General features: G+C 36.9%; 2 protein-coding genes, 1 long non-coding RNA gene and 1 pseudogene across 7 annotated transcripts; 3 read left to right on the top strand and 1 right to left on the bottom strand.

Moving 5' to 3' along the window:
* The first annotated feature begins 1489 nt into the window (after positions 1-1489).
* LOC122040770 (3-isopropylmalate dehydratase large subunit, chloroplastic-like) lies at positions 1490-10138 on the top strand. Of its 2 annotated transcripts, none has more exons than XM_042600200.1 (16): positions 1490-1579; positions 1689-1754; positions 1841-1972; positions 2076-2246; positions 3516-3668; positions 3755-3823; positions 3906-4022; positions 6241-6315; positions 6385-6462; positions 6530-6625; positions 6843-6892; positions 7275-7329; positions 7491-7622; positions 9346-9393; positions 9461-9619; positions 9737-10138. In XM_042600200.1, exons 2-16 carry the CDS (start codon positions 1707-1709, stop codon positions 9875-9877), a joined length of 1524 nt encoding a protein of 507 aa, XP_042456134.1. In that variant the 5' UTR covers positions 1490-1579; positions 1689-1706; the 3' UTR covers positions 9878-10138. The 2 variants fall into 2 exon arrangements, with proteins under 2 accessions (XP_042456134.1, XP_042456135.1); XM_042600201.1 differs by having other exon boundaries at positions 1501-1579; positions 1672-1754.
* A 348-nt stretch (positions 10139-10486) lies between these two features.
* LOC122040771 lies at positions 10487-11218 on the bottom strand. Of its 2 annotated transcripts, none has more exons than XM_042600202.1 (2): positions 11035-11218; positions 10487-10956 (listed from the first exon to the last, which is right to left on the bottom strand). In XM_042600202.1, the coding sequence occupies exons 1-2, from the start codon at positions 11206-11208 to the stop codon at positions 10603-10605; spliced, it is 528 nt and encodes a 175-aa protein (XP_042456136.1). In that variant the 5' UTR covers positions 11209-11218; the 3' UTR covers positions 10487-10602. The 2 variants fall into 2 exon arrangements, with proteins under 2 accessions (XP_042456136.1, XP_042456137.1); XM_042600203.1 differs by having other exon boundaries at positions 10487-10938; positions 11035-11208.
* On the top strand, positions 10784-13470 carry LOC122040772. 3 transcript variants are annotated; one of them, XR_006128723.1, is made up of 5 exons: positions 10784-10920; positions 11042-11224; positions 12104-12154; positions 12258-12876; positions 13035-13470. It is a non-coding gene; the product is annotated as an uncharacterized LOC122040772 (long non-coding RNA). The 3 variants fall into 3 exon arrangements; XR_006128724.1 differs by having other exon boundaries at positions 10811-10920; positions 11010-11224; positions 13040-13470; XR_006128722.1 differs by having other exon boundaries at positions 10811-10920; positions 11010-11224.
* A 1583-nt stretch (positions 13471-15053) lies between these two features.
* Positions 15054-26340, top strand: LOC122044417 (annotated as a pseudogene).
* The last annotated feature ends 269 nt before the right edge of the window (positions 26341-26609 follow it).

Genomic DNA, 26609 nt, shown 5'->3' with positions numbered 1-26609 from the left:
ACTTTTATATTACTTCTTTATCCTCATAAAATATAAAAATAACTTATTTAAATTTTGAAAAATTTCCATAAAATTCTATAAATTCACATTAACTAATTCTGATATATTATCTACTAAAATATATTTATTTCCCCTTAAAATAATTTAATTATGTCACCTTTGAATTATATTTAAATCTTTATTATATTTTTAGTATATTTCATCCATCACCTAGTTTCATTTATTATGGTCTAGCTTCACTCATTAAGATTTTCGTTGCTTGTCTTCACTCACCAGAACTTTCATCACCTAGCTTCACTCATTAGGGGCTGACTTCACTCACCAAGACTTCCACCATCTAGCTTCACTCATCAAGACTTCAACCACCTAGCTTTATTTACTAAGGACTGACTTAACTTACCAAGATTTCAACCACCTAACTTCACTCACTAAGATCTAACTTTACTCACCATGACTTCAACCACCTATCTTCACTCATTAGAGTCTGTATTCATTTATTAGGATTTTCCTTTACCTAACCTTCAGTTATGACTAGTCACTTAGTAGACTTCTCACTTGCCTAACATTCAGTTAAGACTTACCTTTACTAGTCATCTAGTGCTAACTAGACTTCTCTCTTCCAAATATTAAGTTTGGTTTAAATTAACCCTTAATTAACCTGACCATATTTAGGTACGTTGTTAAATATCGAAATCCTAGAAATCGATTGCACTAATAACAACAATTATCAAGTAACATTCATACATCATAGTAGCTACAGAATAACTTCTATACATTATGACTAAATCCTGATTTAAAAATCCTGAATCTTTAAATCTTGAACAATAAATTCTAAACTTTAAATATTATTATATAAAAATATTTTTTTTACTAACGGGTCAAAATTATTTAAATTTTACTAAAATCAATCAAAATTACTTCAAAATAATTATAACATTTACTTAGCAATTTCTTACCATTGCAGCAGCAAAAGTAACATTAGATACGAGATATTTTGGAAATAAAGCATCTAATGAGAGTCTTAAATAGTGCCCTTTTATTATTTATATAACTTAAGATGAATTTTAGAGATGATCGATTTGATTCTATAAAAAGTTTTTATCGACCATCAAATACTTGGATGATCTTTGAACTCAATATTCTTATATATATCAACAGGCTATTAACAAAAATTATCTACTAATTTATCAAACTAAGATTTAATCCTTAAAAATTTAAAAATTAGAAATACATCCCATCGCTACACCATTTCTCTAGGGGTACAGGACATCCTTAAAACTAAGATTTATCCGTTTTTACCAATGACAAAAGAAAGTGAATTAACGGCCGTATCCCATTCTAGTAAACAGACGGAAGTTTGATGCCGTGTTATTGGGTCGGATATGGTTATTGGATCCACCTGAGCTTCTGCCAACTAACTTCGAAGCGGATCCGAGGGGCTCCCGCCCGTCTCGGAATCCGTAAACACGTGGGCGTCTTGCTAGCGACCAGCACAACACACTGCTCTTCTCCTTTCACTTTCGTTGTTTCATCTCATCGCTCTATCGAATCGATCCAATCCGCCGCCGAAATCGTCCAGGTCAAGTGTTTTTTCTTTGTGCTTCATCGAGTAGTGTTTTATTCGTCAATTGCATTTTTTCCGATTGATTCTGTGTTATTATTTCTCGGTAGTTTGTCGTTGGAAGCAGAAATTTTGATTTTTGGAGATGGCGTCGCCCGTTATGGCTTCCAACCCTGCGATTTTTAGAGCAAAGGTAAATTTTTTTCTCCACTGGTTCAAGTTGCATTCTGGTGGGAGCTTCCTACTATATGATATACTACTTTTTTCTTCGATATGCAGAAGGAGTTTGGCTTTGCGCCGTGCTCTTCGCCTCCGATTATGGGGCGTCGTCTCCCAAGGCGCGCGTTGAACAAAGTCCTTGCAGTTGTGGCGCCGGCCCGATCTCCCGGAGCTCCCTCGGCCAGCGGTTCAGTTGGGAATTTGCTTCTTACACTTTGGACGACTGAGTTCTTCTGGTCCTCTTTTGCTTTTATCGCGGTGAAGATTTCTTATTTCGGCACATTCGTCTATTCAGGTTAAGCATGCAATGACGATGACGGAGAAGATCCTTGCACGAGCATCAGAGAAGTCGCATTTGGAACCTGGAGAGAATGTTTGGGTGAATGTTGATGTCTTGATGACTCATGATGTCGGTGGCCCCGGGACAATTGGGATCTTTAAGAAAGAATTTGGTCAGAATGCACGGGTAAGATGACTTATATTTTTTTATATGCTTTATTCTTCTATTTGGTAAAGGAATAAGTGATGATATAAGATCTCCTCCCATGATGATTTGTGTTAACCACGCAAGTACCAGGGTATCCGTTCTGCTAAAATTATAGTTTGCCGTTGCGTTTAGTCAAGTAAATTTGCTTCATTAGATATGGACATCCAAAGAAGGATGGTAACTAGTTTCCATATTGCATATCATTCTTTCAAAGGCACATTTGTGAACCAATATTTGTAAGCTATTGTAATTTATAAAAGCCTCTTGATATTGTTATCATAAGCATGAAGCATTGAATATTAGGAAGTTTATCTCCTTATGAAATATACGTCAATGAAACAAAGTGGTGCTTTTATGAGAATAATTACTGCTTATAAAACCATTCAACATTTTTGTTGTCTTTGACCTTGAATCTTGATAGAAGCCATAGTGTGTTGTATAGGGACTAAGGTGGATAATTGTTATTGGAATAGTCTGATTGTGAACACCAACCTGAATGCTAGCCACAGTCTATCTTATTTATACGGGACCAAACAAAGTGATTTCCTTCATCTTCCTAGGTTTCCCAGGTCATCTTATTTCCAAGAGATCTTTGATATTATCATAGGTATTTTATTTTTCTTTCCATAGGAGAGCCATAAAAGAATTTTTTTCCCCTGTATCTGATTTAGAGCCCCTGCCCTGAAGTGCCTTCCTACTCTTTAAATAAAGCAAATAATTTATTAACTGTGCCTGTTTTACTTGAACCGAAACATTAAACAACAAACTTTAAGGGCACAAAGCTTCTTGACCTGACATCCCTTGCCTGCAACCTGAGCAAACATTCAGCGGGCAGTACACATGATTTCTTGGTAACGTGGATTCTGTCAATTTATTATCAACTTCATTGGTATGTCATCCTTCTTTCCTGTAAATTTTTTTCTTATAATCTTGTGCATGATATGAAGACATTGACATAATAGTTGATGACATCAGACTACTAGAAATTGCATAATTGCATGTTACAGCTTTTTCTTTTCTTTTTTTGTATGCTTCAATTCTTTCAGTAGCAGTCAATATTGCTTGAAAAATTCCAGACTTTTTTTCTCATTATATGGTTCAGAAAATATATCATGAGAATTTTGAAAGTTTTATTGTTTTTCTGCTAGGCATATGACACAATGATAGTGTTCATTGCTCAATTCTTTTTTCTTATTTGTGATGATACATATCCTCTCATTTTAACGCTGGTTGAAATGTCATTCTTAGGTTTGGGATCATGAAAAGATTGTTATAATACCAGATCACTACATATTTACTAGTGACGAGCGTGCAAACAGAAATGTGGATATCTTGAGGGACTTTTGTTTGGAGCAGAATATTAAATATTTTTATGATATCAAAGATCTCAGTAACTTTAAGGTAGAGCTATCTTCACATATTTGTTGAATCTCAACTCTTTGCCTCTAAGCTTGCTCCTATATTTATGCTTCTATTCAAACATGAAGGCTAATCCAGATTATAAGGGTGTGTGTCATATTGCACTTGCACAAGAGGGTCATTGCAGGCCCGGAGAGGTGTGCATTACTTTTTAAATATCCATTGGATAAGCAGTTGATAAATTTGTGTCTTTCTACTCTAAAATCATTAGATTCACAGGTTTTACTCGGCACAGACTCCCACACATGTAATGCTGGTGCTTTTGGGCAATTCGCTACTGGAATTGGTAATACTGATGCAGGTTTTGTGATGGGAACTGGAAAACTTCTATTGAAGGTATCAAAACTCTTTTACTGGATTACATATTAGTTTTCAGAAATTATATTTAATGTTGTCCAGTGTATTTATTTTCTGTTATGATATGGATATTTGAGCCTTTTGTTTTCTGAATAAAAATGCAGCTTAAGGGAACATTGATAATGGCCTGGAAATTTTTTTTTTTTTTTTCTGCTGAGCTAAAATTGTATATTGTCCAAGTATTTTACATATCGTTCTTGTTGGTATGTTTGGTTCAATCAATTCTTTATTCTGCATTTTAACCATATAAATTGGGATGCAAAATTTTGAAAAAAAAATCTGATTTTCCTTTTTCCTTTTTCGCACCATTATTCACAACTATTGATATTACAGGCAGCTATTGTTCTTGGGTACCAACAGAAATCATTATTCTTTATTCTCCTGATGTGAATTATGAAGTTCATATTATGTGTTCATTAGGATTTTTTTTTTATATTGCCAAGAGAAATGAAGCCTAAGCTTAGAGAAATGACGTCTGTATCAGAAATCCTTGATCCTTTCTGTTACTTGAGTTCAGCCACATAACAACATTTGCTTTCTCTAATGTGCAGCTGATCATAAGCACCCATTAGGAACTTAATGTTTTTGTAGTTTAACTGCACAAACCCTGTACCAAGTTCTAATTAGTCATTCTGATATTATCTGATGATATTCCTGCGATGTTGAGATTGAATCTGATTCACGTGAACTGGAGTATAGGTTGATTAGGCAATAATACAAGGGCTCCATATCAGGGCTATAAAAATGACTTAATTTGCAAAAGCAAATTTCCATCTTAGTTTGTTCTGATATTAATAAAAGCTTTATTTAATTAATACTTGCTTATGATTATGATAACCAGAGAGAAAAAAGGAATTACCTACTATTGAATGAATCACCTAGACATATAAGGAAGATTTGATACACGATATGTTTATTTTATTCATAGAGACCCATCAACTTAGTATTTGATAATGCTTTATCTACAAAGTGTGAGTGCTGCCTATTTTTTAAGTGAAACTAATGAGAAACTTTGCACCCTCCTTTCTTCATGCAAACAAACCACAGCACTTTTCAATTCTCTCTGAGATGTAGTGAGGCAGTTCTATCCTTCTTTACAGCCCTTCCCATTTCAAAGCAGTCGAGTGTTCTGATGATGGATTCAAACCTTCAATCGGCAAAGAACCTGCAGACTTGTTTGGAATTGTAGGAAACCCAGATCACCTAACTAAGACTATATGTTTCTGATACATGTATTATGGCTTCTTTAACCTTGGTAAACCACCACTGTCAGCTTATTATGAATAAGTAAGGTCGTGAGCATCATTCCTGCTTGATGCCACAAGTTCATGAACTTCATGAAGAAACCGCCACTGTCAGTTTATTATGAATAAGTAGGTCATGAGCATCATTCCTACATAGCTTGGTAAACCACCACTGACAGTTTATTAGAGCATCCACAATGGTTGGAAATATTTCTTCCAAATATTTATGGTCCTCACTTTCACGTCACTCTTCAAATATCCTATTATTCAAATATCCCAAATCTCATAATAAAATATCTCACCAATCAAATATTTATGGGTCTCACCCATCAAATATCTCACTCTCAAATATCCCCAACTTCACAATCAAATAACGTTCGAAAAAATGAACGTTGATTAACGTTCGGTTGATTTTTTTTTTCCAACGTTCATTTTTGATTTTTTTTCCCCAACGTTCCTGTTTTTTAATTTGTTTTTCCAACGTTTGTTTTTGTAACGTTCCATTTTTGGAACGTTCATGTTTTTTTAATTTTTCAGTTTAATTAAATTAAAAAAAATAAATAAAACAAGAAAAATGGTAACCCATCATTTTGGTGGGCCCCACAAGAAGGAAATCACCGGGCACAAACTTGTGCCCGGTGATTTCTAATCACTTAACAAATATCCCCTCCAATGGAGGATATTTGAAAGGAGGGGATATTTAGAGAAATATCCCCCATTGGAGATGCTCTCATGAATAAGCAGGGGTCAGGAGCATCATTCCTTCATGATGCCACAAGTTGATGCCTAGAACTGAGTCCTCTTATAAATGCTTTGTTTGATTAAATTCTTGTGTAATGTTCTTCATCTAGGCAATGTTGCCTTTGCCCATTATGATTTTCCATATTAATACAATTGGAAGAATTGCTTAATGATTCCTCGACATTATCTTGTTATTGATTGGTTAGTTTTAGGTTCCTCCTACTTTGAGGTTTGTACTGGATGGAGAAATGCCAAACTACTTACTTGCCAAGGATTTGATTCTACAAGTAAGTTAAATTACTTTTCATCTTGATTGGTGCATGTCTGTTCTTTTGAACCTTCTTATTGATGTCCAGATAATTGGTGAAATAACTGTTGCTGGTGCAACATATAAATCAATGGAATTTGTTGGTTCTACTGTCCAAGGACTAAATGTAAGTGCTAATTCACATAGTAACAGATTCTGAGTGGAAGTGATGAATCTATTTTTTCCCCATCAAGATGGAAGAGAGAATGACATTGTGCAATATGGTTGTTGAAGCTGGTGGTAAGAACGGGGTTGTCCCTGCTGATGAAGTTACATTCAAGTATCTCGAGGTTTTGAAGTTTACTCTTTTTATGCTTGGTGTTTCAAGTCAATTACTTAATTGCTCTTAGTGAGTTGATTGTGATGAAGATTTTTTTTTTTTGCCTTTTGTTCTTTGGGATGTTTATATATGCATACCACCACCATGTTATTCAAGTTGTGCATGTTCAAACTTCAAAAATCATTTGGTTGAAGTATAGTTTTCCTCACTTGTTATTAACTTCATAGGATAAAACTTCCGAGAACTATGAACCAGTGTACAGTGATGACAATGCCAGGTAATTATTTATTCCAGTCTTTATTTTGTCCTTTAAAACATGATGCTCCATGTACCCACACACACTGATATTCCAATTCTTAGAAACTGCTGAAATAAATACTATCATGACCTTAAATACCCCAGTGACTTAATTTTCATCTGTTATTTTGGTACTTTGGGTTAATTTGAAACATGCAGTTATATATATATATATATATTTATATATATATATAGATACTGATATTCCTTAGAAGCTGCTGTAATAAACACTATCATGACCTTAAATACCCCAGTGACTTAATTTTGTATCTGTTATTTTGGTACTTTGGGTTAATTTGAAACATGCAGTTATTGTTGCATTAATTTTATGTTGTAAGATATACTTCCAAATGTCTTTACAGATTTATTGGAGAATATAGAATTGATGTCTCCAAGGTGGAACCGTTGGTTGCAAAGGTGTGTAGTTAACATACTATTGTCCATTTTCTTTGTTTCTCATGGTTAATTTTGACATAGATTTCAAATCTCTCCATAACAAGAATCTTGATACTTCTGTAGTGTTAATTTACCATTTTCAGCCAACTAATTATTCTTAATCTTATGCTGCTAATATCCAGCCACATTCTCCTGACAATCGTGCTTTAGCAAGAGAATGCAAGGATGTGAAAATTGATAGAGTCTACATAGGCTCTTGCACAGGGGGAAAGACAGAGGACTTCTTAGCTGCAGCTAAAGTGTTCCTAGCTTCAGTAAGGGGAATTTTGTTTAGCTTCTCTATTTAATTTTAATTGGTTGTGAAAAATGTCATTTAGAAGGGGGGCCTTGGCGCAACGGTAAAGTTGTTGTCGTGTGACTTGTAGTCACAGATTTGAGTTGCGGAAACAACATCTTGTAGTGCAAGGTAAGGTTGCATACAATGTACCCTTCTCCGGGACCCGTATTGGCAAGAGCTTCATGCACTGAGCAACTTTTTCTTGGAAAAATGTCATTTAACAAAATGATAAAGTTGTCTTTCTCTGCTTTAGATCACATGTTCTTATGATGGTTCTTTTCCAATTTGGACACTCAGAAATCAGAAATGAATTATGTCTGACTTCAATCAACTTCTTAGAAATCCAGTTAGATAACTCTGAACCAAGTAAACTGTCCCATGCGTGAAACAGGACTGACACATTGTACAAGCAAGTTTTACCTTTTGATTTGCATGCGAAATTATACTTTTTATCTTAAAAGAACTGGTTTTATTCAGTATTTTAGACTAATTCTGCTTCTACATATCTGGCTATTTATTTTTCTTCAGTTAGAAAACTTGTTATCTTTCATCTACAAAACGGTCAGTATCACTTCACTTTTGGATGTTCGTTAGTCATTAACTCTTTAATAATCATTAATAGCCAATGAATTACTTTAAATATGAATATGTAAATTGGAGAAAGCAAACATATTATGGGATTAGGCTTTCGTTGTCTTTGCAAACTGTAACTTTGTTCTAAGACGAGCTGCTTGGGATTGTTATTATGGCTTATTGGCAACAGTGTTGTACTGTTTATTTTATTTTTTTTTTTCCATTTAGAAACTAGTTAGAGCCTTAGAGGTAAACTAAGACAAAACTATTTGGAAAGAAAAGCTTGAATTGGGATAACCATTTTTTAGAAGTTTGTTTTCAAGTGCCAAGCATGATGGCTAAAGAGAATTATGAATTTTTGCTTGATATTTACATCTGCTATCAATAATCATTTCTGATCTTATTTTATGGAACTGGGGTTAGCCATGAAACAATAAGTTTTGAGTTGTATCTGCAGCCATATTTCAAGAGAGAACGACTTCTGCTTGCAAGAAATATTTACAAAGACATTATATTGATTGAACATTTCATCATCTTCAAATTTGTAGTCTTTCCAGTTGATAACATTTAACCCCCATTGTTACTGACTCTTCAAATACCTGAAACAGAGCTGTTATTGTTCATATACAACAAAATTGTTCGTTTTCAGTTGGATGGCTTTAGAGTTATAGTGACAATTTAAATGAATACTTCTATTTGGATTCAGGACTTCTGACCTTGATTTAATATTGAGCTAAAAAGAATGATAGCTCATGTTGTGAAGAGAGATTTTGCTTGAACCTTTAATATCAATTTAAAACTTCAAATATGTCTGCCTTTGTGCTAAAATCATGGTCCATGATGTTGAAGTTGATGCACCAACTTTGATTGTGTCATGATATAACTTGTTAAGTTTCCTAAAAAGAAGACATCCTGCCAAGTCAAATGCTTAAAAAGTTGTGGTTTAGAGGCAGAAAATACTCCATAAATATTAAGCATAAAATTCTCCTTATACTGCTTCGAATATCTCTAGTATTGTACTAGAATTTGGGTATCTCACTGCCGTGTTAGATTGTCTATTCTTTTTTGAAAACCTAAGCTGTGATGTCTGGTTGTTGTACACTGATTCTTGTAATATTTATTTGCAGGGGAAAAAGGTTAAAGTTCCAACGTTCCTTGTTCCTGCCACACAAAAGGTAGCATTATTGCATCAATCAAGATTAGGGGGCTTACATTAGTTGCTCATCGTATAAACTTCTACAGGTATGGATGGACATTTATAGCCTCCCTGTACCTGGATCTGGGGGGAAGACTTGTTCTCAGATATTTGAGGAGGCTGGTTGTGATACTCCAACTAGTCCCAGTTGTGGAGCTTGCTTGGGCGGTCCTCGAGATACATATGCACGGATGAATGAGCCACAGGCAAGTTAGACATGACCTCAAGTTTCATGTTGATCTTCACTAGTAATTATCAGCTTCATGCTTGGTATTGTGCTGCTGATGATTTTCAACTTTTTTTTTTTGGTTTGGTTTATGCAGATTTGCGTATCCACCACAAACAGAAATTTCCCCGGCAGGATGGGCCATAAGGAAGGGCAGATATACCTAGCTTCGCCGTATACTGCTGCAGCTTCAGCTTTGACTGGATACGTTGCTGATCCTAGAGATTTTCTCATGTAGAAGGGGAAAAATATCAGTGTCTGTCAAATGTCTTCACAGAGAATGTTTCAGATTATATTTTGCTTTGACTGCTATTTAACTTCTTGTTTAGCATTAGAGTTTCTGAGGTCTACTAGAAGAATAAGCTTTTATTATTCTTAATTGACTTTAGTTTTTGGTCTTGGCTTGTGAAAAGTCTTATGTTTCATGAGGATTTCAAAGAAATTTGTAGGTTTATGTTGCTAAAGTGATCAGGTATTGGTTGTGTTTGTTTACAGGAAACATTTCTAGTGTTCCATCTTTCAGTTCATTTTCCATAAAATTGGTAAGTGAAATAGCACACATAAAATTTTATCATTTTTTTTTATTTTACAGGAAATTATTCTTCAAGAAAATGAGGGTTTATCCTAGGACAAGTTTCTGTATTGTACTGATATACTATGCCAAATGATGAAACCAACTTGATTTACAAAAAAAAAAAATAATCAAGTTTTGTTTCAAGCAAATGCATAGAATAGTTATCATCGCAACCTAAGATTGTTCTTTGTAAGTTATCTTCAGTTAGACAAATAGAATTAGCTTTTAGCTTGCCTATGATGAATATATCTCCTGAATTCTACTCAACAACTGTGAATTGTTGCAATTTGGACTACTACATTCATCTTCTTAACTACTTACTACCTACATGCATAGTTTTGGATTCATGCTCGCAACATGTTACATAGTTTTACAGTGTCTAAACTCAATCAATGGAGGAGGCTGAGGGTTTCCAAGGACTTGGAAGTCTGATCCAGGTTGTGGTAAGTAGGTGCATCTTGTGGTGGCAGCATGTGCAGGTACTTGCAATTTGGACACAATGGTGACGACTTGCACAGCATGACAAGAAGATGGCAATTCACACAAACTAATGCCACCATGTTACCGCTTGAACTGCACTGCTTCATCTCCGGAGCTGCGCAATTGGCCTTCCCTTCCGAGCCCGGAAATGCCAAAACATTGAGATCCAACTCCATGCTTCGCTCCTTGGGCCTCTCCCAGGTCTTCTTCATCGTCTTCCTGTTCAGGTAATACATCTTCCCTGACTGCCACAGATTGATTGGCTTACATACACAAAGTTAGATATACTTGCTATATCCTATTTCATGTACTCAAGAAGTTTTGAACTCAAACTAACTCACTTGCAAGTCCAAGCACTGCTCCCAATCCAGTGGCAGAGGATCATTGAGCTGGAGATCAATGTTGCTACTTTGGCTCACTGGATCACTACTCCATGTCAGTTGTTGCTTTCTCAGATCCAATTCCTTTCGCGACATCGATCGAGGTGGGCCAAGTGAAAGCTCTGTGTGCTCCATGGCCAGTTTGATCCAAGTAATACCTCTTCCTCCTCCTTCACTCTTAAGCTTTCATGTGTTCATATACTTAGTGTGGACGATATATATATAGAGATTGAGTGGGTGAGATGGTAAACTTGGAGGAACAGATAGTGTGCAAAGATTGATTGATGGGATCATGCAAGGTCGTGTGTGGAGAGTAAATAGGGTTCTTAAAGTGGATTCATCCAACGCCATTAAGAGGAGAGCAGCCCTGTGCATTTAAAGTAGACTGTAGACTGGAAGGTCACCTTAAATTGCTTCAAACCTCTCCATTTAAGACCTCCCTGTACGAACGCCCACTAGATACGGGATCATCTTCAATAATTGTACTTGAGCTGTTGTGTAGATTGAGATCGGCTTTAGGGCCGTAAATGAACCAAACGTTCATGAGTAAGTTTTATATTCTATTTAGTAAGAACTTATTTATGTTCGTTCAATACACATTAAGTTAATTAATTGAACAAGTTCGAATAGTTCATTAAACTAAATGAATAAGCTTAAACACATATGTGTTTAGCTCATTAATATTCATGAATAAGGACAGTGAACTATTCGTAAACAAAGTTTGTGAACAATGTTCATCAATAAAACTCTCATCAATTTGGTAAATAAAAAAAACTTTTAAAATGAACAAATAAACTTGTATTATCAAGCTTAATAATCAATCAAACAGGTAAAACAAGCTTGAACTGAGAGTTTGCTTGTAAAAAAGAAACTAAGTCAAGTTTGAATAACCATTTCAACGATTTGATTCATTTTAGACTCAGCTTAGTTTAGCTCGGTTACCTTATCAAATAAATTTGAGCACCACGAAGCTTGGCTCGGTTTGGCTCGTTTACCACCTAATCAACTTTGGGACATGAATTTTTTACAGATAGAATCAGAGTTGGAGAGGATCCCATGCTGCATGCTCAGTTCATCCCATGTATGAACCACCAAAATCTTACTCTTCCATGCTCACCAAAATTCGAGATCTATGTAAGATTCAAGCTAATGATCTGCATCTCATAGTGATTTAATTTCTCCAGGTCAGCTGCATACTTGTGAAACTACAGTGTATTAACTCTCATGGAGTAATGAATTGCTTCCAGTGGGTGGGCATTCATGAGCAGGCTCTCATGGAATTTAATTCTGCTTATGAAATGAGAAGGAAAAAAAAATGCGAAGTAGATAAAATGGTGGAGGGAAGGGACGCTCGCAAAGCAAACCTCCTCAACCATCTCCACGCAATGCCAGGGCAAATTAATGTGGTGGGCTGTGGCTTCTACGAGCTCACCAGTGCCAACAACTGCAATTAATCATGGAGCTTGCCTCACTCTCTGGCCATGAAGGCTCCAAGGCATTCAATGTTCGATGACGCCATTAACGCCAGTGGATTTAATGCTGCAACAGCCGACAACTTCTATGCTGGAAGATACTTGCAAAACGATTGGAACAGGGCATATTAAAAGATTAGAAACTTACAAGTGAGTGTTTTAGGGAAAGAAGAAGACCCTCAGTGTGCTCTAGAATTCACCAAACAATCGAGTTGGACTTAGAGACATGATAAGAGGAATAAGACAGTGTCTGTTTTGTTCAAAAAGGATCCAAGGAAAATCATTGTTAAAAGAAAATTCATTATGCTTGATGGTTCCTCCTATTGATATGGTATGCTTCCTTCTGGAATTGTATCTAGTTCATTTATATGTATCTTTTTTTTATCATTGATGCTCAATTTTGGTAGAAAGTTGGTGGTGAGGAAAGGTCATTAGCTTAGACCTTCTCCTCCCTTTCAAAACCATTTTAACAATCTCTCTTTGTGCTAGGTAAGGTGTTTTTCTATATCGCGCCGTGTCTGCCTCATCGACATCTTTCTGAACCGGAGCATGCTCGCCTTTCTTGAAGGAGCTATCGTCCGAAGGCCTTCGCCCGAAGAAATGCCATGGAGAAGTAAAGAGGTGGTCATACAAAACCAAGCAAAGAACAAAGGCTAGTTGGATCTTCTACCATCCTAATACACGCCATTTTCACATAGCACATAAAACAAGTTTGTCAAAAGGCCTAAACTTGCTAGTTTCTCGAAAGGAATACACCAGGAACAAACAAGAATGTTGGCTGGTATCTTAGGCCTAGTGTGAGGTTGGAAGGATCCAATTCCAAGCGATGTAGGGCCGCTAAAACAACTCATGGATATTCTTCCTTTTTTATCACTCGGCCGACAATAAAATAGGGATGTCAATTTAGATGGTTCAGATAGAGTTGAAGCAAGGATGCACTCAAACACTATCTGAAAATCCTAAAGCCGGTCAATTTGATTAAAAAGATTCTTTTTTTAATTTTTAAAAATAATTTTTTATTTTTATCTTAATATATTATTATTATTATTATTATTATTATACTAATCTTGATGTTAATGTAAATAAAAGTATCTTAATTTTTATAATAAATTTTAATTTAACTTAAAAAATCTATTAAATCTTAAATTTGGATCAATCTCGGTCAATCCTAACCATCTTAACATAATCTAAAAATCTTTCAATTCAAAATAAAAAATCTCTTATTTGAACCTAGTACTCTTATGATCGAGGGATTCAAGGGGTCAAATTTATTTTTGACACTCTTAATCTAGAGTAATTCTAAAGTAGGTTTAGATCCAAATTAATGAGAAATCCACCCTTATTAATTTTTTATTCGAACTTAAAAATCTTTAATTTGAATATGATATTCTTAGGATCAGTGGTAGATCTAGGGGGGAGTGGAGTGTGCTTGAGCACCCCCTTGCTCCTGAAAAATTTCACCAGTATATTGTAGTTCGAGGGACAGTGAGAATGAAGACAAGCTCCGGTCGCTCCCTTCTTTGAACACCCTCTTCTTTTTTTTGTCTGAATCCATCATTGCTTAGGGTCGACTTGGATTGGATTGATGGGTCGGATTTATTTTTGATACTCCTAATATAAAGTATTTCAAAATGGGTTTAGATCCAAATTTAACCTTAAAAAAAAGTTAAACCTAATATAAAGTATCTCAAAGTGGGTTTAAAAGTATCTTAATTTTTATAATAAAATTTAATTTAACCTAAAAAAAAATCTACTAAATCTTAAATTTGGATCAATCTTAATCAATCCTAATCCAACTTGATCCTAACATAATCTAAAAATCTTTCAATTCAAACTCAATTCAAACTAAAAAATCTCCTATATAAACCTATTATTTTTAGGATCTACTCGAGGGATTGAAAGAGTCATATTTATTTTTGACACTCTTAATCTAAATGATTCCAAAGTAGATTTAGATCCAAATTAATGGAAAATCCACCCCTATTAATTTTTGATTCGAACTTGAAAATCTATTTGAATAAGATATTCTTAAGGTCGACTCAGATTGAATCGATGGGTCGGATTTATTTTTGATACTCCTAATATAAAGTATTCCAAAGTAGCTTTAGATCCAAATTAATGAGAAATCCACCCCTATTAATTATCAACTATATATCTTGTCCAATTGATTACAATCCTCCATTACCAATTATCAGATTTACACATAAATATTTTGAATGGTTTTTTATTTTAAATAGTGAAAAATAAATCAAGTAATATAAAAAGAGTATAATAAATACATTTGAGACCACGTGCTCTTATGAGTTATGATAATCTAAATGAAGGACCTATTTGATAAATTTTATAAATAATGGGCTAAAGGATTGATTATTCACAAAAATTAATTGTCTGTGGCGGTGCAACTGTTAATCTCACTCTCTCTACTTCTGACCATTCAAATCGAACGGTCACGTTAGTACCTCACTTTCAATGGACGGTGATGGTAAGAAGCTATGGGGCAATCTTGGACGACGTTGGATCGATAAATTCGCCTCATCGTCGCCGTCGAGACTGGATCGGCCGTCGGAGATGGCGAGCGGCGGGAAAGTGGTTCTCGAGGACGTTACTTCGCTGGATCTGATGACGGAGCTGCTCCGCCGCATGAAGTGCGCCTCCAAGCCCGAGAAGCGACTCATCCTTATAGGTACCGTCTTCTTTCTGAAAAAGAAAAAAAATGTCATTTTGAACTGGATTCGACCGCCAGACATCGGCCATTTTACTCTTGGGAGTTGGAATCAGCAAGCTAAATCGCCTTCCAGTTTTTCAAGGGGATCTGACTTCGAAGCATGTGTTTTCTGTGAACTCCACCACCAGCAACCCCCGTGCGGCTTGGGTAGCATTGCGGTTGACCAAATAAGAGAAGGCTCGAGCGCGAAGCTCATCGGACGGGCTGAGGCATAGCTCGGGAGGTGTGGCTTAGCCAGCGGGCCGAGGCCTGCTCAGCTTCAATTCATCTTTTCTGATGGAAAGTACGATGGCAGTTCGCTCACACTGGTGTGTCGGGCAATGCTCGAGGGAGCCACTAAGTGAAGCATCATCAGCGCGGCACTGGGAAGTTTCGGTTAGCGAGGGGCTACACCATCAATACATTGCTAAGTGGCACTCCCGCAGCATGCTTTATCTCTTTCTTTTTTTAGTTGCCATCAAGTATTCAGTTTACACCAACTAATCTTAAAAGACTGATCCGGCTCCACGTAAGTTTCTTACTGACTGTTAGGATAAATTGAGAAGCGCTTACAACAAACGGGCGGCCTATCACTTTGAGAAGCGCTTATAGCAAACGGGCGGCCTATCAACAAAGTGTTCTTAGGTCAACCGTCCATTAAAGAAAATTCATCCGTTAATTCGCTAAGACTGAGACTCGATCCTTAAATGCCTGAGAAATTGAGAAGACACTCTACCGCTACACCATTGCCTCGGAGGCAGGATGCTTTATCGTTGAGTACTTGTATCGTGCAATAATTATGTCTCTCCTTTTTTCACAATAAAGCGAAGTGTGTTGCTTTATTGCGAGCTCAATTTCTTATGAGCGTGTTTACATTATTGAATTATTAATAATAAGATGGATTGATTGGCTATAAATACAATTATTAATTATTTTGTGGTGTTTTGTTATTATAAGATTTTATATTTTTTTACTTTATTAAATCTATGATATTGTTGCCCTCCGAATCAAAGTCCTAACTCCGCCCCTGATTGTATAGTTTCTCCTTAGCCAATGGGCCTCGACCCAACTTCAATTCATCTTTGCGGATGGAAAGTACAATGGTAGTTTGCGGGCAATGCTCGAGGGAGCCGCTAAGTGAAGCATCATCAGCACGACACTGGGAGGTTTCAATTGGCGAGGGGCTACACCATCAATACATTGCTAAGTGGCACTTCAGCAAGACGCTTTATCTTTTTGTTTTTTAGTTAGCATCATGTATCCAGTTTACACCAACTAATCTTAGAGATGACCGATTTGGCTCCACAGAAGTTTCCCACGGGCTACTACAGTAAATCGAGAAGCGTAACCAACCCATCAGCACAGCATTCTTATGTCAACTGTCCATTAAGGAAAATTCATCCGTTAATTCGCTGAGGCTAAGACTCGATCTTTATATGCCTGAGAATTTGAGAAGGCACTCTGCTGCTACACATTGCCTCGGGGGCAGGATGCTTTATCGTTGAGTACGTTGCTTGTATTGTGTAATAATTATGTCTCTCTTTTTTTTCACAATAAAGCGAAGTGTGTTGCTGTATTGCGATCTAAATTTCTTATGAGCATGTTTAAATTATTGAATTATTAATAATAAGACAGATTGATTGGCTATAAATATAATTATAATTATTTTGTGGTGTTTTATTATTATAAGATTTTATATATTTTTACTTTATTAAATATATGATTGATGGTCTCTTTTTCTGTTCGCTCATGCTATCTCCAAAACGTGAGATCGGTCTCCTACCTAGCGAGATCCAAGCATCCTGAGATGTAACACGAATTAGAGCTAGGGTCGGCTTGCCGGCATGACCCCTCCGACACTCAAGTTAGTCATCGATCAACGAAAGAAAGAAGAAAAAGAAGACTAAAGAAGAAGATGAAGAAGAAGAAAGCTAATGGAAAAGGGTCGCCTCCACTTGCGAGAAGAAGAGAACCAACTTGTCTATACCTTACCTCTCCTAGTGCTTATATAGCTATCAGAAAGACATCTCCATGTTGGATCCTTCGCGTCCTTCCCACTTTGTCCCATATGAGTGAAGACACAACCTCTAACAATCCGTTACTCACTTATCCATTTTTCGATCGCCGCGTGTCGAGAGGAACGAAACAAGGTAACCAGATCTAACATACACTACTTACCTATCCACTTAATGATTGCCATGTATTCACAACTAGAAGCTTCGGAGACTTCGCTGCTTAGCAAAACTCAACTAATTACTTAGTGAGATATATTTGTATTACTCTGGAGAACTTGGGTATATTGTTCGGAGACATTTGGTGATATTGTTCGGCAGAATAGACTGATCGAGAACATTATATCTTCGTATGTACACTTTCTGTAGTATTCGAAATTGGGATTGCTCGAGGAGATGAGACTGATTTTCTGGTGTACTATAGCATAATAATATTGTAGTGGTTGCCGTGGCAGCACTGTTTTTGTAGCAGAGATACTGTAATAGTGTTGATGTAGCAGTCAAGCAATGGATTGCTCGGGAGAAAATACGACATGTGGAGTAAGACACTATCGCAATGTTATTGCAGCAGAGTTATTGTAGCAACCTAGCAATGGATTGCTCAGGAGAACAATATGGCTTGTGGAGTAAGACATGCAACAATGTTATTGTAGCAGAATTACTGTAGCAGCCGAGCAATATTTCTGAAGCATTCGAGCAATGGATTGCTCGGGAGAACAATATGGCATGTAGAGTAAGATGTTATATTATGGGTATTGTAGCATAGTTACTATAGTATCCGAAAATTGATTGCTTGGGAGAAGATTTTAACGACTTGGGATGCTCGTGGATAAATCTGGATACCATCAATAATATTTTTGCACTCTGAACCAAAATCCTAACTCCGCCTTTGATTGTCGGATGCATAGCTTCTCCTTAGCCAGTGGGCCTCGGCCCAGCTTCAATTCGTCTCTTTGGATGGAAAGTACAATGGCAGTTCACTCATAGTAGTGGGTCGGGCAATGCTCACGGGAGCCAGTAAGTGAAGCATCATTGGCGGCACTGGGAGATTTCGGTTGGCGAGGGGCTACACCACCAATACATTGCTAAGTGGCACTCCGGCAAGACGCTTTATCTTCTTTTCTTTTTTTAGTTGGCATCAGATACCTACTTTACACCGACTATTCTTGGAGGTGACCAATCCAGCTCCACGGAAGTTTCCCACTAGCCACTACGGTAAATTGAGAAGCGCTTGCAACTAACAGGCGGCCCATCAGCACAACGTTCTTAGGTCAACCGCTCATTAAGGGAAATTTATTCGTTAATTCGCTGAGGTTGGGACTCGATCCTTAGATGCCTAGAAATTGAGAAGGTACTCTGCTGCTACACCATTGCCTTAGGGGCAGGACGCTTTATCGTTGAATATGATGCTTGTATCATGCAATAATTATGTCTCTCTTTTTTTTCACAATAAAGCGAAGTGTGTTGCTGTATTGCGATCTCAATTTCTTTTGAGCATGTTTACATTATTGAATTATTAACAATAAGATGAATTGATTGGCTATAAATACAATTATTAATTATTTTGTGGTGTTTTATTATTATAAGATTTTATATTTTTTTTACTTTATTAAATATATGATATTGTTTCCCTTTGAATCAAAATCCTAATTCTGCCCCTGATTGTCGGATGCATAGTTTCTTCTATGTGGCTCTAAAATAAAACTCCAAGGTTTCTTAATAATGAAGGTTGGTATCCCATAAATGGCCATACATTTAAGAATGTTGTAGCAGCCTTATCATATGCATAATTCTTGGACCTGAAATTCTTTCTTTAGATCTGTTTAGGTTGATTAATTTAATCTCCATGAGATATTTTAAATAAAGGCTGATTTTACTTGTTAGAATTTGTTTGAGATATTGATGAAAATATTATTAATCAGATAAAGAAGAATGGATGACTAAAATGGGTAGGAGGTATTAGAGATTTGTGTGATCATTGTGCTCCTTAGATTCGAAGAAAAAATTATAAATTTGTATTACAGTGCACCATTTATGGATTAGAGTGTTGAACAATTAAGAAACTATGTACTAAAAAAATTAAACACAGACAGAAATGCTAAGATGTATGAGTAAGGCTACTAGGTAAGTTGGAAAAAAAAAATACTAGTACCATAACTTTTGAATGTATTTCATACTTTCTTTTGAATAGATTTCTCTAAATCTAGAAATATTTCACATTATTGGGTTGAATTCTAAAATTTGCATGTTGATCTAAAAGAGGAATTAACTGCACAGGAGCTTCAATGAACATTAGGAGATGTTCTTATCGTTTGGTTTAAATTTCTAGTCTTTTTGCCATTTTTCAATGTTAGAATGACATCTACATTCTTTGCTTCTGTTGGAACCAAAATGTAGCTAGAGGGGGGGGGGTGAATAGCTCGTCGCGTGCTCGTGTGCTTCGTTGCTTGTTTCTTCAAGGATGTGCAGCGGAAATACAAAGAAACAAAAGCATACACCGCTAACAAATGAATTTTACTTGGTATCCACCTCACAAGAGGTGACTAGTCCAAGGATCCACGCACACACACACCCTCCACTATGAATAACACTCTTTTATGGTAACTACCAAAGGCGGAGAAGCCCTACAACACTCTCAATACAAGAAGAAGGAAAGGGAAACAAAATACAAGCAAAACTTACACGTTATGCAGTGAACACCCTAACCCTAACTTCTTGTTGTTGCCCGCCTCTTGATCTTGGATCACTAGCAAATCTTGCTCCAAGAACTCTTCAAGAACTGGCGGTAGAGTGGAGAAGAAGTGTGGAGAGCTGCTGGAGAGGATCGGAGATGAATCGTAAAGTCTCTACCGAAGGAATCGAACGCCTGCGGCTTTTATCGACGCTAACGGTCGGATCCCGATCGATTGGATTGCTCCCAATCGATCGGGGAGGCTTTGGATCGATCGCCTGATCGATCTAGGGCTTATCGTGCGAAATCGCAGCTCCCAATCGATCCACTGATCGATTGGGGTATTTGGATCGATCGACCGATCGATCCAGAGCTGTTCTGTGTGATCGCGCAATTGTCCCAATCAATCCACTGATCGATTGGGAGGAGGTTGTCGCGAAGACTCGCCCAATCGATCGGCCGATCGATTTGGCATGAGCCAATCGATCGGCTGATCAATCCAGCTCATGATTTCTCCCTAAAATCAAGTCTAACGCCTCCTTAACCAACATCTGGTCAACCATGACTTGTTGGTTCATCGTGCCTAGCATCCGGTCACCCTTAACCTGCTAAAACTCGCTCACCAGTGTCCGGTCAATCCCTTTGACCCACTTGGACTTTTCTCCTCGTGCCAAGTATCCGATCAATCCCTTGACTTGCTTGGACTTTCACCAAATGTCTAGTCAACCTTGACCCATCTGGATTTTCCCTGTGCCTGGCTTCACTCACCGGGATTTTCTCTCTGCCTAGCTTCACTCACTAAGTCTTTCACCTGACTTCACTCACCAAGATTTTCTCTCTGCCTAACTTCACTCACTAGGTCTTTCACCTGGCTTCACTCACCAGGATTTCCTTCTGCCTAGCTTCACTCACTAGGACTTTCCTTCTGCCTAGCTTCCCAGTTAGGACTTTCACCTGGCTTCACTCACCAGGGTTTTCTCATCAAGTATCCAATCCACCTTGACCTACTTGACTCTTCTTCACAATCTCGCCACATGAACAATCGCCCCTACAATCTCCATGTATTATCTATATATATTGTCAAACATCGAAACCATGACCAAGACTCAAGCTTGGTCAACCAGGTCAACCTTGACCTAAGGGATGTTGCTCCAACAGCTTCTTCCTTATATTGTTCAGTATCCTTCTGAAAGCAACTAGCTATACTATTGTTTCTCTTTGCATTTGTGATCATGGAGAATAATTATTGGATCTGCTCAATTAAGGCTGAAATTAAGCTTTCCATTTTCTTCTTGGAAAAAAGTTTGATTGAGTTTTTGATCCTGTTCATGGCATATTAACATGCAGGTCCCCTGGGTTCTGGAAAGAGCACCCAATCTCTTATTATTAAGGATGAATATTGCTTGTGTCATTTGGCAACTGGTGGCATGTTGAGAGCTGCTGTGGCTGCTAAAACCCCTTTAGGTATTAAAGCTAAAGAAGCTATGGATAAGGTATACCTCTTTTAATATTACATACTGCCATTGTTAAAGTTTAGTTATTTTAGTTACTTATTGATTCTTTGTCTCTTCATATACCAGGGGGATCTTGTTCCTGAGGATTTGGTTGTTGCGATTATTGATGAGGCCATAAAAAGGCCATCATGCCAGAAGGGTTTCATTCTTGAATGATTCCCTAGGACAGTAGTTCAAGCAGAAAAAGTAATTATTCCTTGTGTTCTTCTGCAATGCTGGATTTACTGTCTGAAGAGAATTTTAATGTTTTTCACTATCTCCTGTTTTAGCCATCCCCCTTCAATCTCCTCTTTTTTTCCCAGATCGATGGCATGCTGGCAAAACAAGGTGCCAAGATTGACAAGGTGCTGAACTTTGCAATTGATGATGCCATTTTGGAGGAAAGAATTACTGGGAGATGGATCCATCCATCTAGTGGCAGGACTTATCATACAAAGTTTGCTCCTCCAAAGGTTCCTGGTGTCGATGATGTAAGCAGATAGATAGATCATTACCTTATAGTTCCATCGAGCACAATCTTCTTCTTCTTTTTTTTTTACTTCTGCCACAAGCTTTCTTCTGTTGTCAGTTCTGTGGAGTTTGGACCAAATTTGATACTATCTTGTCATTCTTTTTTATTATATAGTTGTTTTAGATTACTTTCAACTTATTTTACATTGTTTGGATATTTGTATATTCTATCTAATTCTTAAGCTCACAGCAATCAGATCTATTGGATCCGATCATCTTATTTGAAACCTCTAGTCTAATCTATGTTTTTTATCCTTATATAGCCTTCTTATTTACATGATCAGCCGATACGGATGTTTGAGATTAGTTGGAAAATCTAATGTGTCCTCTTCAGGGTCTTCATCAACCATTAATTTGCTGGAATGAGTAGGGGCATTCTGGATGTTCAAATGTTCATCATTGCTGCCAAAACTTGCTCCTAAACTGCTTGACCTTCCTATTTGATGACTCAATTTTCTCAATCAACAGAGTTGATCATTACTTTTCTGTCTTAGAAAACATGTTTTTATTGATTTATGGGGGCAATTTCTATGTTGTTTGTCGTATCCAAGTTGTATATTCAGAAATCTCTGGGTCCCTTTTTATCTGAGAATTATCAACTTGAAGAACTTTATGCTGCACATTTGCACATCATCCCTTTCTGAGAAGTTTTTGCCCTAAAAAAATTAGTTTTATCTTTGAAACATTTCAGATCATGGAATCTTGCAGACTTGGGTGCAAGATTCTTAAACCTGCCTTTTGCATTTCAGTTGTTTACAGTCTCTTTGTTCATTTACTGCACTCCGTAGTCGTATGTATCTATTATGTTTTCTACCTTTTGCTTGGGTTGTAAACAAGCCGAGCCGAGCTGAGCCGAGCCGAGTTTTGTGGTGTTCAAACTTATTTGATAAGGTAACCAAACCGAGCCAAACCTAAAATAAACCAAACTATTGAAATGATTGTTCAAACTTGACTTGGTTTATTTTTTATGAGCTTAAACTTGGTTCAAGCTTGACATCTTGGTTTGTTTAGATGTTATCGAGTTCTCAATTCAAACTTATTTGATTGTTTGAAACATTTACATTTTGAACTTGTTTGGTTGATTATTGAACTTAATAATACAAATTTATTTGTTCATTTTGAAACTTTTTTTTTTTTATATTTAGCATGTGAATAAGAGTTTTATTGATAAACATGGTTCACAAATATTGTTCACGAACATTAATGAGCTGAACACATATGTGTTCAAACTTGTTTATTTAATTTAATGAGTTGTTCAAACTTGTTCATTTAATTGATCTTGTGTGTATTGAACGAACATAAACAAACTTTTATTAAGCCGAACATCAAGCATATTCACGAACGTCCGATTCATTTACAACCCTAAGTTCCGCTTTTAAGAGCATTGTGCACCTGACTCGTTTAGTATCATTACATGATAACTTCTTGATTTTGCTTTGTAGGTGTCTGGAGAACCCTTGATTAAGAAGAAAGATGACACAGCTGAAGTCCTGAAATCAAAGCTTGAATCTTTTCATAGGCAAACCGAACCCGTATGGTCTCTTCTTCATTTTTAATATTAAAACATCTCCTTGATTCTACTATTTGTTACACAGTTTCTCATAAATTAAGAAGTCACTTAGTCTGCTATTATATACTAATGCACCAATGAGATACTCATCTCTAGAAAACAATTTATCAACTATAGCTTATTATCAATTTTATTTCTCATTTATCACTTAGGAATGCCTATTATCTATTACTTTAGAACAATCTAAACTCATCCTTTTCTTCCTCTGTTTACTACTGTTGACACAGGATTTAGGGCATCTCCAATGGGAGGTTTTTAAAGAGGTTGGTAAAATATAAAAGCTGGAAAAAAAATCTCTAACCATTATAGATGTAAGATTTGAGGTTTGTAGTTTAAGAACAATAGTGAAATTTTTAACTTGTTCTTTCATCTCAAAATTAACAAGATGAGTCAGTAATTAATGATGCACAAAAAAAAGTTGAGAATGTATGATCCATAAAAAAATTATAGAGAAGTTTTTTGGTTCCGGAGAGAATGGTAGGTTTTTATATTTTTGATGTGGCATATTGGAGACTACAAAAAAATCTCATATAGAGCTCTAGCCATTGAAGATGCCCTAGACGACAATGACTGTTGATCCTGTCCGAGCGCTGAGTCGACGGACGCTTGGGACGTGGCATGCTCCGCTGTCTCCGACTGGTGGTGTAGCTTTCCGACGATCTTGCAAAGAAACCGAGCCGAGAGGGGTTCCCTGGCGACGGCCCTCCGACGCTCAAGTCAGGCAACGAACGAGGCAGAGTAACGTGGCTACAGTAACTAGTTGCGCATACCTTCGTCGACGTCTCGGGTCTTTATATAGGACCCCGGGGAAGCGTGGGCACGTTTCCTGACGCGTGCACGCTTCGCCAAACATACCTTAACAAGCCTGTGTCAGAAAAGTGTCTCTTGCGCCATTCCGCAATCGTCCGAGCATATCCCGGATGTGACGGTGGAAGCTTCCACCGTACGATTCTGTGTACGGCTCGGCCGCCAACTCTGCTGCTTGTCGGCGGCAGATGTCTCGAGGATGATGTTATCCCGTCTCCTTTGTCCTCTTGAGGTTCTTGTCTGTTCCAGGGCCGAGCGGATCGGTCGCTCGGCAAGCATATTACTCCTGCATCGGTCATATGCTCGGCTAAGACTGCTCCTGCCTGTGTTGCCCCTGCAAGGCCCTGTCGGCCTGCAGGGCCCTGTCGGTAGGCCTGTTCCGTCCGGTCGGCCAGTCTCCGAGCTGACTATCTTGACCTTTGACCTCCACGTGCCGTTGACCCCCCGCTGACGAGGATCCCCCGTTCTTATCACCGGATCAACTGTCATGTCAGGTCTTGTAATTTTGTTTCAATTAACAAAACAAATCATAACTGATGTGCTTGAACAATCATGTTATGTTATGAAATGGGATATTTCCTCATAGTATATGTTATAGGATGCTAAAAGTTATTTTGTAATTTTTAGTGAAAATTTATGATTTATGATTCCCTAGGATTTATGTTCTCAAGGATATCTCCAATGGTTAGAGCTCTCTATAAACTTTTTTGTAGTCTCTAATATGCCACATCAAAAACATAAAAACCTATCACTCTCTTCGTAACTAAAAAACCTTTCTATAGTTTTTTTGCAGAGCCTACATTATCAACTTTTTGTGCATCATTAATTATTGACCCCACGCATATTGTTAATTTTGAGATGAAAGAGCAGGTTTGAAATTTCGCTATCGCTCTTAAACTACGAACCTCAAACCTTGCATTCATAAGGGAATCTCCAATGGTAAACCTAAAAAGTAAGTTTATTTTTGTTACATTATCTGCCCACATCAAAAGTTATAAACTCACTGAGGACATACCAATGGTAAACCTAAAAAAGTAGGTTTATTAGCCCATTATTTTAGCTTGTAATTTAAAAAATATATAGAGAGAATCAAACATTGTGACTAGATATTAATGGGGCCTACAAAAATTTAGTAAAAACCTAGTTCTTAATTTTTGAACTAAGTTTTTCATTTAAACCAAAAACCCAAGCCACCCAATGGTAATATATTTTAAAATAAAAGTTTATTTTTTAAACCCAACAATTTAATCCCTCATTGGAGATGCCCTAATGGTTAAGGCATCAACTCTAAATGAACTTTTTTATAATTTTCAATATGTCACAACTTAGACATAAAAACTTGTTACTCTCTTCCCAATAAAAAAAACCTCCAACCTCATTGTTAATTAATTATTGGCTTAACTCACATGGTTAATTTCGAGAAAAAAACATGTTTGAATTTTGACTACTACTTTTAAATTAAAAATCTCAAATCTCATGCCCGCAATGGTTCTAGCTTTTTTTGTTCAACTTTTTAATTTCATAGACCTCTCCAAAAATCTTACATTCAAGATGCTCTTTTTAACTTTTTTCTTCATCTTTTTCATTTCACAAATCTCTTTAAAAACCTACATTGGAGATGTCCTAACTTTTTTTTTATATGGATTCTACATTATCATTTTTTTTTTTGTGCATCATTAATTATTGACTCACCCATATGGTTAATTTCTAGATGAAAGAGTATATTTGAAATTTCACTATCGCTCTTAAACTACAAATGGTGAGAGTATTTTTTTTTTCATTTCACATACCTCTTTAAAAAACCTCCCATTGGAGATGCTTTGGGGCTCAACCTTCTTTTTGGTTTTAATAAGCAATTTTGTTTTCTGATCAGAGTATCCTCTTGTGCATTTTAGGTTATCGACTACTACTCGAAAAGGGCATTGTTGGTCATCTTCATGCCGAGAAGCCCCCCAAAGAACTCACCAATGAGGTGCAGAAAGCTCTTTCCTGACAGGAATCACCTCGGCGCTCTTTGTTAACTTCAATGCCCATTTGATAATTCAGCATTTGACCCCCCCCCCCCCAGTTGTATGGTTGTATTAGTTATTGTTACGGGAGATTCCAGCTCCAAAACTTCTGTTACTTCCCTACTTTTCTTTGAACTTCAACGCTGGAAGTCGACTTTATCTCTTCTTTTTATTGTGTTGTCCTGTGACTTGATGCTATCAGATGAGACATGTTAGTAGCAAAAGATGGAGCTGTCAGTTCAGTGGTCCCTCTGGAACGGTCTACTT

This window comes from Zingiber officinale, chromosome 2A, assembly GCF_018446385.1.
Source record: "Zingiber officinale cultivar Zhangliang chromosome 2A, Zo_v1.1, whole genome shotgun sequence".
In the NCBI taxonomy this organism is placed as follows: Eukaryota; Viridiplantae; Streptophyta; class Magnoliopsida; order Zingiberales; family Zingiberaceae; genus Zingiber; species Zingiber officinale.
This window is presented reverse-complemented; position numbering and strand designations above follow the sequence as displayed.

Excerpts from the sequence above, each read along its gene's own strand:
- LOC122040770 (XM_042600200.1), top strand. The coding sequence starts at position 1,707 with ATGGCGTCGCCCGTTATGGCTTCCAACCCTGCGATTTTTAGAGCAAAG. Across the intron at positions 1,973-2,075 it reads CTCCCTCGGCCAGCGGTTCA|GTTAAGCATGCAATGACGAT; the intron begins GTTGGGAATTTG and ends TCGTCTATTCAG. Across the intron at positions 3,824-3,905 it reads GTCATTGCAGGCCCGGAGAG|GTTTTACTCGGCACAGACTC; the intron begins GTGTGCATTACT and ends TTAGATTCACAG.
- LOC122040771 (XM_042600202.1), bottom strand. The coding sequence starts at position 11,208 with ATGGAGCACACAGAGCTTTCACTTGGCCCACCTCGATCGATGTCGCGA. Across the intron at positions 10,957-11,034 it reads AGCAGTGCTTGGACTTGCAA|CCAATCAATCTGTGGCAGTC; the intron begins GTGAGTTAGTTT and ends TGTGTATGTAAG.